Genomic DNA, 14,829 nt, shown 5'->3' on the forward strand with positions numbered 1-14,829 from the left:
TAAAATCATCTTCCATTTTTTTATACGATTATCAGTCAATTTAAATACATGTTTTTTTGATTACAATCGATTAATGTCAATTAAATTTCCAAATTTTATAATTTGAAAAACCTACCAATTTTATCTTTATCTTTATATAAAGTTAAATGATAAAGCATTCGGTTCAATAAAACAGTCAAATATCAATATACCACTTTCATTAATAATAAAAAAATTGAAAAGTGAAGTCAATTGAGATTAGAGGTCAAAATACAGCTATAATCGATCATTTTTATCGGCAATGATATATTGAGAATCATCAACACCGTTATCAAAGATATACAACGTAATTAATTGATAATTTGAATTATTTATGCAATTAATTTACCTCTCATTATCCACACTTTCTGTGATATTCAGGAGTTGCTGCTCCGTAATCTTGAAGGCTGAATAAGTCACTACTATTTTTATGAAGATATCGTAAAAAATCATGGATGTGAGCAAGTAATAATTGGATACTTCTTTCATCCAAAGGAGTATACGATAACATACAGCCCAATTTCACTAAAAAGTTCAACATTTAATAAGTTGAATTATTTTTTAATCATAATTCTAATTGCACTTGTTGCCCAATATATATAATAAAAAAAAAAAATAACTATCAATTACCAAATAACCGAAGCAAATGAATGGCTCCATATATTTGACTTGGTGGAGTGTTTGGTTTTTCTGCCATTATTTCACTGTATTGTTGACGTTCCCATCTATATAACAACTGTGTTCCTAACATAACATTAAAATACTCTCGTAGGCCTTTTGTCACTTCTAAAACTGCACTTTCTCTAATAAAGATAATATTACGGAATATTAAATAATTATTACACTGTTTAATTAACTCAATAAAAAATTATAGCAATAAATGTTTACTTATTTGGAGTATTAGTTTTGCTCGACGTCTTGAATTTAACATAATCATCTAAAATTTGGTCAATTGTATGCCTCGCCGGTAGTGTAACTAATTTTCTTTGTCTAGTAATTGCATCCCAATCGTCAACTAGCCATGGTTTTAATTCATCAGGAATTTTCACCTTCACTTCTACTTTTGTTAAAAATTGTTCTTCAGTTTCTACAGACGGATCTACACGACTAAAAAAAGAATTTTTTATTGTTACAATAAATTATTCAGTTCCTCAGAATGATATTTAAATTATAATGTGTCATCATTATTATTTACCTGCGTTTCTTTCTTGGAGCTTCAGATGACGAATCATGTGATGATGGTGTAGCAGAGCCACTACTAGTTTTGTTTCCACGACCAGTAGTTTTGTCACTATTAGGAACAGGTGTACTAGCTCGACTTTCTGAATCTTTGTCTTTACCACTTTCGCTCTTACGTCCTTGTGCTTTGACTACCGATGTTCCTTTTTTCCCTTTTTGTGATGACTGTTGAGCTGCATGAGCACGCTGAACTTCTTTTTGTTTCTGAACATTGGCTTCATTATATTTTAATACACGACTTTCTGGAACCCATTCATCCCAACTGAAAACAAAGGATCATTTTACAAAACCTTTAATAATTTCAAACTTAATTGCAATAATTAAACTAAAAAAAATTGTATTACTTTTTATTCCAGCCTGCATAATGGATTAAATACTTTATTTGTTTTTCCTTAGAAATTTGTGCCTTCAAACATTTTGCTTCATAAATTAGAGGTCCATGGAAACAAAGTACTTTTTCGCCTGCATAAAAAAATAAAAATAAAACAAAAATTCTTGAATATTAAATGATAATATTTTAAATAATCCAATTCAACTTCACCTTCTTGAAATTTACACTTAAAAGGCATTTGAACAGGGAATAAATGAAATACTATTTTTTTTATATTAACAATCAATTATTTCAAACTTTAAATGATTGTTTATCAAAATTTGTATCTGTTTGTATCGAAGCAGGGCACTGAACATAGTCGTGAAACAAACACATGAAAAAAATATATCGATATACTTACACTCGATAGTGACTATCGATTTGCTTTGCAGTTGCGTTCAGGATGATTCAGATGAACGAGCCTAGCGCCATGACAAGTATGGCCGATAATGCCTTATTTTGGAGTAATTGAATATTTTGTTTCTATAGAATAATTATATGATTGAATTACAAGTAATTATCTTATACTATTAAATCCACTAATAATAATTCATTTGCTAGAAAATGATTTGATTAACACCATTCCTCAATTTTTAAGATAAATCAATCATAACTATCAGTATGACAGCAAATTATTATTTTGTTATTGTTGGTAATGCAGATAACCCATTATTTGAGATAGAATTCAGTGGTTCAAATAAAGATTCTAAGGTAATTATTTTAATTATCCATAATCATTGAAAAAAATTTATTGCTATTTTTTTTAAATAAACTGGAAAAAAAGAACAATAAATATTAATCAACTTTTTTCATAACAAACTGTTGAATTACATTGTTTATTTTTATGTTGAACATTAATGATCACATAAACAAGGATAATAATAATAAGAATTATAATTAATAGTTATTTTGTATTTTTATTTTAACAATTTAAATTTAATTTAGCTTTTTTTTGCAGAAAGAAGACCATGCTCATCTTAGTCAATTTATAGCTCATGCAGCTCTTGATTTAGTTGATGAACATAAATGGAAAACGACAAGCATGCATTTAAAAGTAATTGACAAATTCAATCAATGGTTTGTCAGCGCATTTGTTACAGCAACTCAAATTAAATTTCTTATGGTTCACGACACTAAAAATGAAGATGGTATTAAAAACTTCTTCAATGAGATATATGAGATGTATATAAAGGTACTTGACAAGCTATTCTAGATATAATTTATCTCATAAGAAGAATTATGTTAATAAATACTTTATGAATGGATATAACTTATTAAATATATTTTAATTTATTCAAATTTATGTTACAGTATTCTATGAATCCGTTTTACAAATTGAACACTCCAATCAATTGTGTTAGCTTCGAAAAAAAAGCTCAACTGTATGGTCGAAAATACTTATCATCATAAATATTTATGATAAAATAAGAAATAATTATAAAATCATTTATAAATATTTAAATACTTGTACATTTTTAATTTATTTTAAATTAATGAATTCTGCAATATGTTAATTTTAGAAAGTTTTTTTAAAATAATAAAGTTTATTTACAGATATTACTGACCTAAATGAATCATTATAAATCTCTACCATAAAAAATTTAGCAATTTATTCTAACGCGATTGATTGATATAATTTTTTTATCGATAGGAAACAATTTTTTAGATATAACTATTGGTCAAAATCAAAATAACTGGCATGTAATTAAAATTTCAATATATATAAATATATTTTTGCGCAAGACCCAGTCAGATAAGTGACCTTTAAGGTAGTTAGAGGTCAAGTACCAATGCTCAAGTGGTTAAATAACAAGTAGACACAGGTTTGTTGTGGTATTTACGAATCTTATCATCTGTCAAAATGCTGTCTGTTGATGACAACAAGGTAAATTTTCCAAGAATTTTCAATATTCTGAACAATTATAAGATATCAAAACTAACTTACATACTGTTAAAATAAAAAGAAACTAATAAAAAAGACTAATTGGTTCAGTTAACCTCTTTTTTTTCATTGTTGATAAGTAAATGAGGAAAGATCAATTTTTCTAAATAAAATAATAAACTTTCAGTCATTAAGATAAGATTTTTTCGCGATAAGACAATAGTGTAGACACAATAAATACTTTTCTATTCATCATTATCATGAGTTCCATTAATTGGTTTTAAATTTCACTTAATGTATACCCTTATCCAAAAAATCAAATTTTAAAAGATAATTGTTTGTAAAAATTGTTTAAATTTATTGTTTTCAATACAATAACTATTTGCTGCGTCATAATGATTATGCAATGCCATATTAAGAATTTCCTCTCTACTTTTTGCAATTATGCTACATCATTCCTCATAGATAGAAAATTATGACAAATTTATTTATGAATTGAATATCAGTTAGTAATAACTTTAGTGGAATAATAACAATTTAAAAAGTACTTGTGATACTTAAAAATGAAAATTATAACATTATTTTCCATTTATTTAGTATACTTGCATGTTTCTTAAGACAAACATTGTGAAAATATATGATAAATAATCAAGCGAAAAATTAGGCCAACTTGTCAAAAGCCGATTGGGATAATACCATCATTAAAAATTTAAAATAAAGATAGCATTTTCCAATCAACAATTCCATGTCGCATTAGCAGTTAAGACTTCATTGGATCCATCAGACCTTCGTCTTGTTGATAAAGCAAACGATAACATGTATAGACTTTAACACAATGATAACCATATTTATTATCATTTTACTCCTAAAAACATTCAGAGACCCACGGGGTTTTCAACCGCTGCAGTTAATTCTTTCTCACATTATTTATACGCTTTTAACTAATTCATTGAATTAAACATTTTTTAATTTATTAAATAATTTAAGTTTAACACATGGAATATTTACTTCAAGTAAGTGTAAAATATTTATTTTAATTTTATCATTGACTTTGCATATACTTAGCATCAGTATAATCATAAATTTTTAAAAACTGAATCATTCATCTGAATTTTAAACTTACACTTCTATCATGGTTTCGTGTTAATAGTTGATAATTAAAGCTTCTTGACAGTTATATCAACGTGATACAGTAAAAATGATGCGCCACAGTTTAATATATTTTTACTGAGTTAGAACTTCTGCATAGTGGGAAGCAATGAAGGCTATTTCTTGCATAAATAGAGATGATTGACTGGTCGGTTTAAAGTAGAGAAATAGTAGTTGAAGAAGAATTGTTCAGTGTATTATTCCTTGACTTTGAAAGTTGATAAGAGTTGATTTAAAGAGCTGTTGCAAAGCTAGAGTTGACCCGCATATTGCATTTAGACTTTTAGCATTATGAATCATTTAACTCTAAGAAGTGATACATAACATAAAATAGGAGAAAGATTTAAATTATCGAGAGGTCTGGCTGCAAATTAAAACTTGTTTGGATTTATTCAACTGATTGTTAAAATTTGTTTTTTGATTTTCCAGTCTCGAGGGCATGTTCGTCAGCCTTCTGACACTCAGGCTTTTCGAGAAAGAACTAAAAGAGATGCTGAAAGTGAAATGCAGTTCGAACTTAATCGTTTGGAGGCAACTGCTGCTCCTCACCTTCGAGACCGTTTCAAGGTGGAACTTGGAGGTTTTCAGAAGCTGTTCCAGAAGTTTCTCCAAGACCAGGGGCCTTCAGTGGTATGGGAACAAATTCAAAAATTACCAGAAGGAGCAGTGAGTAACGACTTTCATTAAAACAAATTGAATAAAATAAAATTAATTTAATAAGAAAATAACATTTATTTATATTGTATATAATTGTTTTAGATCAGAGACTATGACTCTCTTGTGGAGCCTGGTTACGAGGAGATTCGAAGCATGCTAAATAAATTAGTAGTTGTTAAGTTAAATGGAGGATTAGGAACAAGTATGGGTTGTCATGGACCTAAATCATCTATTGTTGTCCGCAATGACCTTACATTTTTAGATCTTACTGTACAACAAATTGAGGTAAATTAATTTAATCTTAAAATTGAAAAATTAGCACTTGAATGGAAAAGTTATTTTTATATTTACTTGTATAAATATTTTATTTATTAAATTTTTTTAGCATTTGAACAGGGAATATAATGTCAGCGTACCATTAGTTTTGATGAACTCTTTCAATACCGATGATGAAACCCAAAGAATTATCAGAAAATACAAGGGAATTGATATCATCGTCAAGACTTTTAATCAAAGCTGTTATCCACGTATCAGTAGGGAGTCTTTACTTCCTGTTCCTAAATGCTGTGATGTTGAAGAAGATATAGAAGCGTTAGTATTAATACGAATAAAAAATATTCATTTAAAATATTTTGAAGAACAATAAATAAAATGATGTTATTAATTTTAGATGGTATCCTCCTGGACACGGAGACTTTTATGAAAGCTTTCAACGATCAGGATTATTAGATGAATTTATAAAAGAGGTAATTTAGTAATTTCAGATAAGAAAATAAAAATTCTACATTTTCAAATAATCGATTTTTCTTCAGGGTCGTGAATACTGTTTTATCTCAAATATTGATAATTTAGGAGCAACAGTAGATAGTAAAATTTTGAAATTAGTCCTTGAACCAAGTGGTACTCCACATGAATTTATTATGGAAGTCACAGATAAGACTCGCGCCGACGTCAAGGTAATTATTATGAGTCAATAATTCATTTGATTTATATATTCTCAAATTTTCTTTTAATTCAGGGAGGCACTTTAATTCAATATGAAAACAAACTACGTCTTTTGGAAATTGCACAAGTTCCGAAAGAACGTATAGATGATTTTAAATCTGTTAAGACCTTTAAATTCTTTAATACCAATAATCTATGGGCTAAACTGAGCGGTAAGTTCACTGTTTTTTGTTATTTCTGGTTCCAAATAAATAGTTGCTCTGAGACTAAACTTGTTAATTTAATTTTTTTAACAGCAATCAAACGTATATTGAGTGAACACACACTGGATATGGAAATTATTGTGAATCCCAAAGAATTAGATAATGGATTAAATATTATTCAGCTGGAAACTGCAGTTGGTGCAGCTATGAAATCATTTGAAGGAAGCATAGGTACAGTTATTGTGAGTCTTTGAAAATTATTTTTGTGCTAAGTAATCATTTTAATCTTTTATTGTTCAGGTATTCATGTACCACGAAGAAGATTTTTACCTGTAAAGAAAACTTCAGATTTGCTTCTTGTGAAAAGTAATTTATATGTTCTTAAAAACGGCTCGTTACTCATGAGCCCTAAGAGAATGTTCCCTGTGACACCGTTGATTAAACTAGGTGATAATCATTTTGCGAAGGTAATTGCTTTAATTGTATTCTAAATGACGATAATGAATTGTTAAGAAATAATCAAGTAGCTGTATTTCAATCACGATAATAGAGTTTATAATGAATCGTGCCAACTAATTAATTCATAGATTACTGACTCGTTAAGAAAAATGAAAGTGATATCTATGAATTGTACAAATCAATTCAATCTTTCATCTATGCAAATTTACGATAATAGATAAATGATTAACGGATGAATAAATATAATTATTACTATTCATTTGTTTTAAAAAAAATTTTACCATTCATTATTATTGAACAATTAAGACTTGTAAAAAATTATTTTTATTATGATTTTTTTTTAGGTAGCAGAATTTACTCGACGATTCGCCAGCATACCGGATCTTTTAGAACTCGACCACTTAACCGTATCTGGAGACGTAACTTTTGGTCGGGATGTTTCATTAAGAGGAACAGTTATAGTGATTGCGAATCATGGTGAACGTATAGATTTACCATCAGGAACAATTTTGGAGAATAAAATTGTATCTGGAAATCTTCGTATTTTGGACCACTAAATAAAATCAATTATCATTTTTATAGAAAACTTAATTCAATAAAATGTAGCCCTTATATATTTTGTAAATGGTAATAATATCAAATATTGGTATTATATTTGATAGATATGAGAGTAATGTTAAAATATTAATATAAATATAATTGTTAATAATATGTTTTTATTAATAATTATATGTTTCAATAAAATTCTGTGCTTTTTGATTAATTAAATGAATCTGTCTGTGATAAACAGCTCAGAAACAATTTAATTTTTCTTGATATTAATACCAATATTAGTATTGACTACCAATTATCAAATAAATTGTATTTAGAGTATGTTTGAGTTGATATCATGTCTGAGATTAATCGATCGGTTATATAATTCACTCATTAGTGTTTAATTATAATAATAATGAAGTAAATTCATCATTGTATAAAAATCTATTGAACAAATTTTTTGTAGTTTTTTGATGGAATTTAAATAAATAATTGTCTAGTCGACAAAAATAATTTTTTAAATTACATAAATAAAAACAAACTTAGAGAAATGGATAATGGTTTAATTAAATACAAGTGATATTATGAACTAATTACTATTTATTATAATAGATCAACTGTACAAGATCTATTGAATAAACAGGTAGCTTCAGTTTTACATACAATTTCCCAAGTCTTTTTGTTTCAGCGTACAATTTAACACTGTATTTTTGCATATCCGATAAAGTTCAAGACAAAATATAGATTATATAATTATTGGACATTAGGTACCATTATTAGAATATCCCGGACGGTTTTATCAAATTTTCTTATTTTTATTTTGAGATATGAAAGTTTTAACCGATAATATCAATTGACTTCATACATTTTTAATATCATTGAATATAAAAAATCTTTAATAAATAGTAGAGATAAATAAATACAACATTAAAATAAGAGAATAGTAAAAAAATTTCTCAAAAAACTTAAGTCTAAATCATCGAAAATAATTTCGAAAAGGTTTGAATAATTTTGATTGTAGCATGTGATATGCAAAATATGAAGAAATGATTCATGTCATTTGTATTTTGAAAAATGTAATTTTTACAGCGTTAGATTGAACTAGTTTTTGGTAATGATTTCATTGTCAAACTGTCTCGTTGTCGTTCATGGAACTCTTGGAAACACGGAACAATACACAAATTAATTTGACATTCAGGACAATGATATTTTGTCTTTCGTCGTAAAGTACGTCCATGAGTGTCTACCGTATTCCAACAGTGATTACAACCTAGCGCTGGTCCTGGTCGTTGGACAGGACAATGACCTAAACGTTGGTCACTTCCTTCTCTCCCTTCCCTTATATCTCGACCTTCTCTTATGTCTCTTATTTCTCGAATCGGTCTTAGTTCAGTACTACTTCCAGATGCAAGCTAAAATAAAATATTCATTTATAAATATTTTATTAATTTTCTACAATTAGCAAAGAAAGCACTCAACGAATTGTTTTTAATAGCTACCTGCGGTGTTGATGAGCTTCTTAATAATTCAGCCGGAATAATTCTAAGTCCACTATTATTAGAATTGCTTCCACTATCTTTAATCACTCTTGACTCTACTTGACCTTCTTCCACTTTTATCAAGGGAATAGGATCCCCAGATGTAGAAGGACTGGAAGATCGTCCGGGATACTCTGGATTCGAGTGTTGTCTTTGCATCCAATAATTACCAGAAGAGCTTTGTTGTTGACTTGGTAGAAGAGGATGTGAATGTTGTTTAACCAAATAAGATGGTTGTGGTACAGTTAACAAATTTGTACAAGTCGTCACAGTTAATAACGTTTGTTTGGAAGTAGCTGCAGGCTCATTGTCTTGCCAATGTTGTGATGTTGAAGGAAGATTTAATATTGGAGTAACAGGATGTGATGCCGCCCCTGTCGATACAATTCGTGGTGAACCTGGATCACTGTCTGGAGATGGATGTCCTGGTTCAGTCTCTTTCCTCACTACTCGGGTTTGTCTCATCAGTAACAGTCGAGTTCGTTTTGTTTCCACTGGTTTGCTATGATGGGCTGGAAAATACAATTTAAAAAATTAATAAAAAATATAGCATAATATCATTTTGTTTATATTAAACAAAATAAAATAATACTTTTATCGTAATTTTAATTACTCACCAATAAAGAAGAATTATAATTTTAAAAACTACTATTTTTTGTACTAATAATGAAATAAGAGTTTTTGAAACGAATGACAATCGTTATCTGTACATTACAAGATGCGAGAGCGATCTTATGATTTTATTTAAGTATAAATTGCATTACAGGTAATAAATAATGACGCAATTGAATAAAAATATAACTAGTATAATTATTATTGTCATCATTTCTGGAAACACATCGCTAATAGATATACAATCAATGTAATTAACTAAATTATCAGCATTTTGTGTCCAGTAATGACATTTATGAATCAATGTTATTAATTATATTAAATCACACTTATTTTTTTTTCCCTGTTTAATCATTTTAAATTAAAATTTAAATTAACAGAATTCGTCTTTAAGCCATTTCAATTTTTAGTCAGTAAAAAAAAGTATATCAATACTATTTCTTTTATCCACATAATGATCGATGTGTAGCTGAATAATATATTTTAAAAGCTGGTATCAATAATTAACTCTATTATGACAGTAAGTGTTGACAATTATTATTTTCATTATTTGTGGAAAATATCGAATACTAAGAGACTCTTAATAATGAAAGACTCTTATATTTATATAAAATTTTTTCTATCACTTAGACCAATTTTCTCATAAAATTGTCATCAATATAATCAGTCTAATCAAAGAATGGACTTTTAATATTTCTGTCTTATAATCTCTTCAATTATTAATTTAAATAAATAATTTTTAAATTATTTGTTTTTTATAAATTCGAATAATTCATAAAAAAGGTTCCATTTTTGTAATAAAATATTATTGAGATAAATAATTATTCTTTTCAGTCAAATAGTTGTTCGTTGGTTTATTCAATAATAATATTCTTATTGATAAATTTAATGATGAAAAAAAGGCATTATAGTAAATTATTGTTATCACTTTTATGATAAATTTTTCTATAAAAGCCAAAGATACTTCAAGTCCATTCTTTAGCACACTTGACAATATTAACATAAATAAAATAAAAAAAATAATTTCATATCCGAAACGATCAACTTTTTACGCACAAAAAATATTTACAGATTAAAATAAAACTCTACCTATTTTACACTCTTTCACGAGTACACTATATTCCACAAATTTAGCATAAAAGTATCAACTAACTTCATTCAATTCAATATGATTACTAAAGTCTATTTGTACACGTAATTTGGAAAGTAATGAGTTCACATAGCGTTGTAATTAACTCCATGTAAATTCATAGGCATAGTTGCATTTGTTAGAGTATAATCTAAATGCCTACTATCTACATAGCTATTGAGCATCGAATGAGGACTATGAGAAGTAAGAATAGTGTGAGTATCGTGTGAACTATGAGGAGTCGTGGGTGGACCCATGGATGTTGGACTTTGTGGATCTACAGGTTGCGTAGTTGGTGCTGGTGGTGGTGATGAATTAGACTCTTGTTTCGCTCTTGACTTAACACTCGGTCGATTGTTTGGGTAACCACGTTTTTTATATTCTAACCAAAGGGTTCTGTTGTTTACACCGAACATTCTTGCAGCTTTGCAGAATCCTATACCACCGTAACGTACCGCATCAAGGGCTCTAATAAAATTTTCATCAGCCTGTGGGTTTGTTGATCTTTTTCTCTTAACTGTTGCTTGAGGACTGGCACAAGGACTTTGACAACTGTTTGAACATTGTGCTGATGGTGAGGTGCCACTTGCTGATGCATATTGAAGTGATCCATGCGTTGAATTTGAATAGTTGGTCAATGCACAACTAGAACCAGTGGTGCTGGTACCAGGATACTGATCGCTGATGCTCGCAGACGCCGTTATTTCAGGCGTCGTGAATGCTGATGATGCTTGGATCGACAGATTCGTTTGACACGAGGATAGAGCGAAACGTGGATACGTATGCTCCATGATTGTCCATTGCAATCCTGTAGAACAGACCAATTTATTCTTTGGTCAGAGCATAGACAATTTCAAAAACTATACGATTAACATTTACACTTCAAAATAGAGAAAAGAAGCTATTAGAATTAAACAAATTTTTATCTAATTAATTTTTCTTCTTAATTATTATCTAGCTATTTATCTTTCTTTAACTCAAAAAAATCTGTGTCTAATATTTAATTAAAGCAATAAATCATAAGATTATTAACCATTATTTGAGATGTGCAATTGTTAAAAACTATACCTCTACTTAGTTGGAAAAATAGTTTATATGAATAATTATGTATATAAATTAGTGGAAGTATAATAAATGTTAAATAAACATGGCATGGCACAGATACACCTCAAGCACAATTTCAAGAAGTAAATTCCCTACTTGATAATAACAATCGAATGGCTTAGGAAGAGCATACATAGACACTTCAAATCACAATAAAGTTTTTGAACAAAATTTTAAAAATAATTTTTGTGTGCTATGTATCTGTGTGCCATTATTCTATTATCATATTATCATTTATTATATATATAATTAATCATATTATTTTCAATTCAATATATTTTTTTGATACATCCGCTCTATTTTCATGTCAAACGTCTGTTGATTCCGTTGTGCAACATACTTGAACGCATCTGTGCCAGCATATATCACACAATTGAGCATGGACTCATAATCATGCAAAGAGAGCACGAGAATATTTTTTTCGCTGATTGAAACGATAACAAAAATTCACTCGCTACTTTTGGGATTGTCTAGTAAACGATAAAATAGAAAATAAACTACTTCGAGTATTCTTCTAGCATAAATAAATAAAATATAAATATTGTAATCTGTACTCGATAAAAAATTGAAACAAGATTTGGTTCATTTTCTAAAAAACTTGAATAAAAATGATAACTTAGTATAAAGTAATATAAAAAATATTTTTTGTATGATATTATGATTAGATGAATGAAGAATAGTATTGAAAAAAATGGTATCTCACCTTGATGTGGTGGAGCTTGTGAAGAAAGTGAACTTTGACCTATGTTTGCTCCAGATTGTTGACTTATATCCTGCATTGAACCTTCACTTTGGGCGGGTGTTGTTGCTGTACTACTTTCCATATTACTCATCTAAAAAAATTAATGGTAATTAATTAACTATTGTTTCTGAATTTAAAAAAAATGCCCATGTACATTTCTTAACCCTTTCAAAGCCTTTCCTTTAAAGTAATTCTGAACGATAAAATGAATTACATCTTTTTATTTTTATCCATAAATAAAGAAATAATAAGTCAGTCATGGGTAATCGTTTTAATTACGATTATTAAAAGAATGCTTTCAAAGGGTTGAGTATGATACACACAAGTATTCTTACAATTGATATTTGATCCTCATCAATACTTCCTTGTGACTCAGTACTTGTATTTAGTGGACGTCTTGAATTATCACCGCTATCCTGAGCCATAATAATCGGTTCAGGTTTTACTATATTTGTCGCTACAAGTGTAATTTCATTTCCATCTTCTGGTTTATCTCCAGATCCAGATGTTGAACCAGTAGAGGTTTTTCTCATTCTTTTTCTTCGAAATGAGGGAGATAGTGGAGACGGACTGGGAGAACATGACTCTCCTCTATCTCCCCCGCTGGGTTCGCTGCTTCCACTCGGCCATTTGGTTAAAGATGCCGAATGCATTTCGGCTAGTCCTTTTATTTTTAAACTTTCTGCAGTCTAAAATAATAAACAAAAGTATTCTTAAACAAGTCATTTCAAATTTCCTTGACTTATGATACTTTTTAATTCCAGATAGACTAAATTGTTTACCTTGATAACTGATGGCAACTGATCCTCAGATACATTGACTTCTCCATAGTACATAAAATCTACCATAATTTTCAGATCTGAGAATTTCACGTCTTTAAGAATCACAATAGGATGTTGACATGGATTAACCGTAAACAATGATTGGAAATATGTACTACAAGCTGAAAGCACCACTTTGTGTGCCTGAAGGTGCCTACCTTCAGCAGCTAGAGTAACATCAACCAAAGTCTCATTCGTTAATAATGACGAAAATACTGAGATAAAATTTGGTTGATGATTATTCCATCGTAAACAAAATTGTTGCATTGCCATTGTAAATTAATTTTCCTTCCTTTTATATTGAACTGAAAATTAATAATAATTCATTAGTCAGTGAGTTAGCTATTCTTGAGCTTTAAGAAAAATATATTTAAGAACAAAAACGAAAAATCTAAATATAATTAAGACAGAAAAAATGAATCTTAAATTTAAAAATATTCTTTTATTTGAATAATTTCAAAGCAATACTTGAGATAAAAAAAAACACGTGTAAGAAATATAAAATAACCTCTCCTCTACACCAAGAAACTACTGGTGTTGATAATAAATTGATAATAAATTGTATTTATGTAAACATTGAATGAAAGAAAATAAAATTGACCAAATCCTTACTTGTTCAAGAAGGAAGTAAATATCGAAAGTAGAAAGAAATTTGAACGATGTTCACATAGTTCTATTTTCTCAAGTACTGCCACACTTCTCGTTGGTGTAAGCCGAAGACATATACACAAAACAAAGAAAAGAATATGATACCGTTTAAAATGAAAACACACAGCTGATATTTTACTGTCAGATTATCAAACTTCAAAGAGAGAACCGTTTGACAATTGTGTGACTTTAAAAAATTATTCTACACCAACACACGCACTAATTGACTTTCTGCTCTAAAATGCTTGCTGTGTTTGCTAATTTTATCCAGTAGATTGACCGATGACGCTTGTGTAACTCAAGGATGACGTCACAGTCAAGAGATTGTCATTATTATTGCGTCGTATCATAAACATTATATCAATTATTAATAATAATAATACAATTGCACAATTTCTTTGAATAGATAAGTTCAGGAAATTCAACAATTGCGAAGAATAATCACCTTCACGATGTTCATAAATCAGAATGATCAATACATGACTTACTTAGTCGGTGGTATAAAATTCTAGTCTATCAGCTGAGTTTAAACTCCAAAATAATTTTTTTTTTTAATTCTTGATGATTCACGGAAATGAATCATTTTTTCATAATTTCAACATTAATTATTCGAGTTCAACTTCACTAGCAGGCTATATTATTAATGCACCTCAAACAAATTGTATTTTACAAATGATTAGTTCAGTTAGAAAATTAATTAAATAATTTAAATATGTATAGTAAAAAAAAAATGATGATAAAATATATAAATAACATTTCAAAATAATTAAATGATTAAC

General features: G+C 28.6%; 3 protein-coding genes across 5 annotated transcripts; 2 read left to right on the plus strand and 1 right to left on the minus strand.

Annotated features, from left to right (window-relative positions):
- Nucleotides 1-23: 23 nt before the first annotated feature.
- MRG15 (MORF-related gene 15) lies at nucleotides 24-14,537 on the minus strand. Its single transcript, XM_035094818.1, has 14 exons — nucleotides 14,015-14,537; nucleotides 13,364-13,707; nucleotides 12,917-13,270; nucleotides 12,543-12,672; nucleotides 10,826-11,543; nucleotides 10,696-10,721; nucleotides 8,956-9,506; nucleotides 8,550-8,868; nucleotides 1,799-1,849; nucleotides 1,602-1,719; nucleotides 1,214-1,519; nucleotides 907-1,125; nucleotides 649-821; nucleotides 24-543 (listed from the first exon to the last, which is right to left on the minus strand). The coding sequence occupies exons 2-14, from the start codon at nucleotides 13,673-13,675 to the stop codon at nucleotides 374-376; spliced, it is 3,447 nt and encodes a 1,148-aa protein (XP_034950709.1). The 5' UTR covers nucleotides 13,676-13,707; nucleotides 14,015-14,537; the 3' UTR covers nucleotides 24-373.
- Nucleotides 2,029-3,126, plus strand: Trs20 (TRAPP subunit 20). Its single transcript, XM_035094918.1, has 4 exons — nucleotides 2,029-2,140; nucleotides 2,226-2,338; nucleotides 2,586-2,819; nucleotides 2,939-3,126. The coding sequence occupies exons 2-4, from the start codon at nucleotides 2,249-2,251 to the stop codon at nucleotides 3,035-3,037; spliced, it is 423 nt and encodes a 140-aa protein (XP_034950809.1). The 5' UTR covers nucleotides 2,029-2,140; nucleotides 2,226-2,248; the 3' UTR covers nucleotides 3,038-3,126.
- Nucleotides 3,378-7,508, plus strand: UGP (UDP-glucose pyrophosphorylase). 3 transcript variants are annotated; one of them, XM_035094914.1, is made up of 10 exons: nucleotides 3,378-3,512; nucleotides 5,088-5,324; nucleotides 5,418-5,600; nucleotides 5,701-5,906; nucleotides 5,986-6,061; nucleotides 6,128-6,271; nucleotides 6,334-6,472; nucleotides 6,557-6,694; nucleotides 6,764-6,930; nucleotides 7,267-7,508. In XM_035094914.1, the coding sequence occupies exons 1-10, from the start codon at nucleotides 3,489-3,491 to the stop codon at nucleotides 7,477-7,479; spliced, it is 1,527 nt and encodes a 508-aa protein (XP_034950805.1). In that variant the 5' UTR covers nucleotides 3,378-3,488; the 3' UTR covers nucleotides 7,480-7,508. The 3 variants fall into 3 exon arrangements, with proteins under 3 accessions (XP_034950805.1, XP_034950806.1, XP_034950807.1); XM_035094915.1 differs by lacking the exon at nucleotides 3,378-3,512 and adding an exon at nucleotides 4,255-4,522; XM_035094916.1 differs by lacking the exon at nucleotides 3,378-3,512 and adding an exon at nucleotides 4,802-5,016.
- Nucleotides 14,538-14,829: the final 292 nt, after the last annotated feature.

Source organism: Chelonus insularis, unplaced genomic scaffold (assembly GCF_013357705.1).
Source record: "Chelonus insularis isolate UGA/USDA-ARS -01 unplaced genomic scaffold, ASM1335770v1 scaffold_714_pilon, whole genome shotgun sequence".
Classification (NCBI taxonomy): domain Eukaryota; kingdom Metazoa; phylum Arthropoda; class Insecta; order Hymenoptera; family Braconidae; genus Chelonus; species Chelonus insularis.

Coding starts and splice junctions, on each gene's coding strand:
- UGP (XM_035094914.1), top strand. CDS start 3,489: ATGCTGTCTGTTGATGACAACAAG. Junction 5,325..5,417: donor AAAAATTACCAGAAGGAGCA/GTGAGTAACGAC, acceptor TAATTGTTTTAG/ATCAGAGACTATGACTCTCT. Junction 6,062..6,127: donor TAGATGAATTTATAAAAGAG/GTAATTTAGTAA, acceptor ATTTTTCTTCAG/GGTCGTGAATACTGTTTTAT.
- Trs20 (XM_035094918.1), top strand. CDS start 2,249: ATGACAGCAAATTATTATTTTGTTATTGTTGGTAATGCAGATAACCCA. Junction 2,339..2,585: donor GTTCAAATAAAGATTCTAAG/GTAATTATTTTA, acceptor TTTTTTTTGCAG/AAAGAAGACCATGCTCATCT. Junction 2,820..2,938: donor TATATGAGATGTATATAAAG/GTACTTGACAAG, acceptor TTTATGTTACAG/TATTCTATGAATCCGTTTTA.
- MRG15 (XM_035094818.1), bottom strand. CDS start 13,675: ATGGCAATGCAACAATTTTGTTTACGATGGAATAATCATCAACCAAAT. Junction 1,126..1,213: donor GCTCCAAGAAAGAAACGCAG/GTAAATAATAAT, acceptor TTCTTTTTTTAG/TCGTGTAGATCCGTCTGTAG. Junction 544..648: donor TCATTTGCTTCGGTTATTTG/GTAATTGATAGT, acceptor TGAACTTTTTAG/TGAAATTGGGCTGTATGTTA.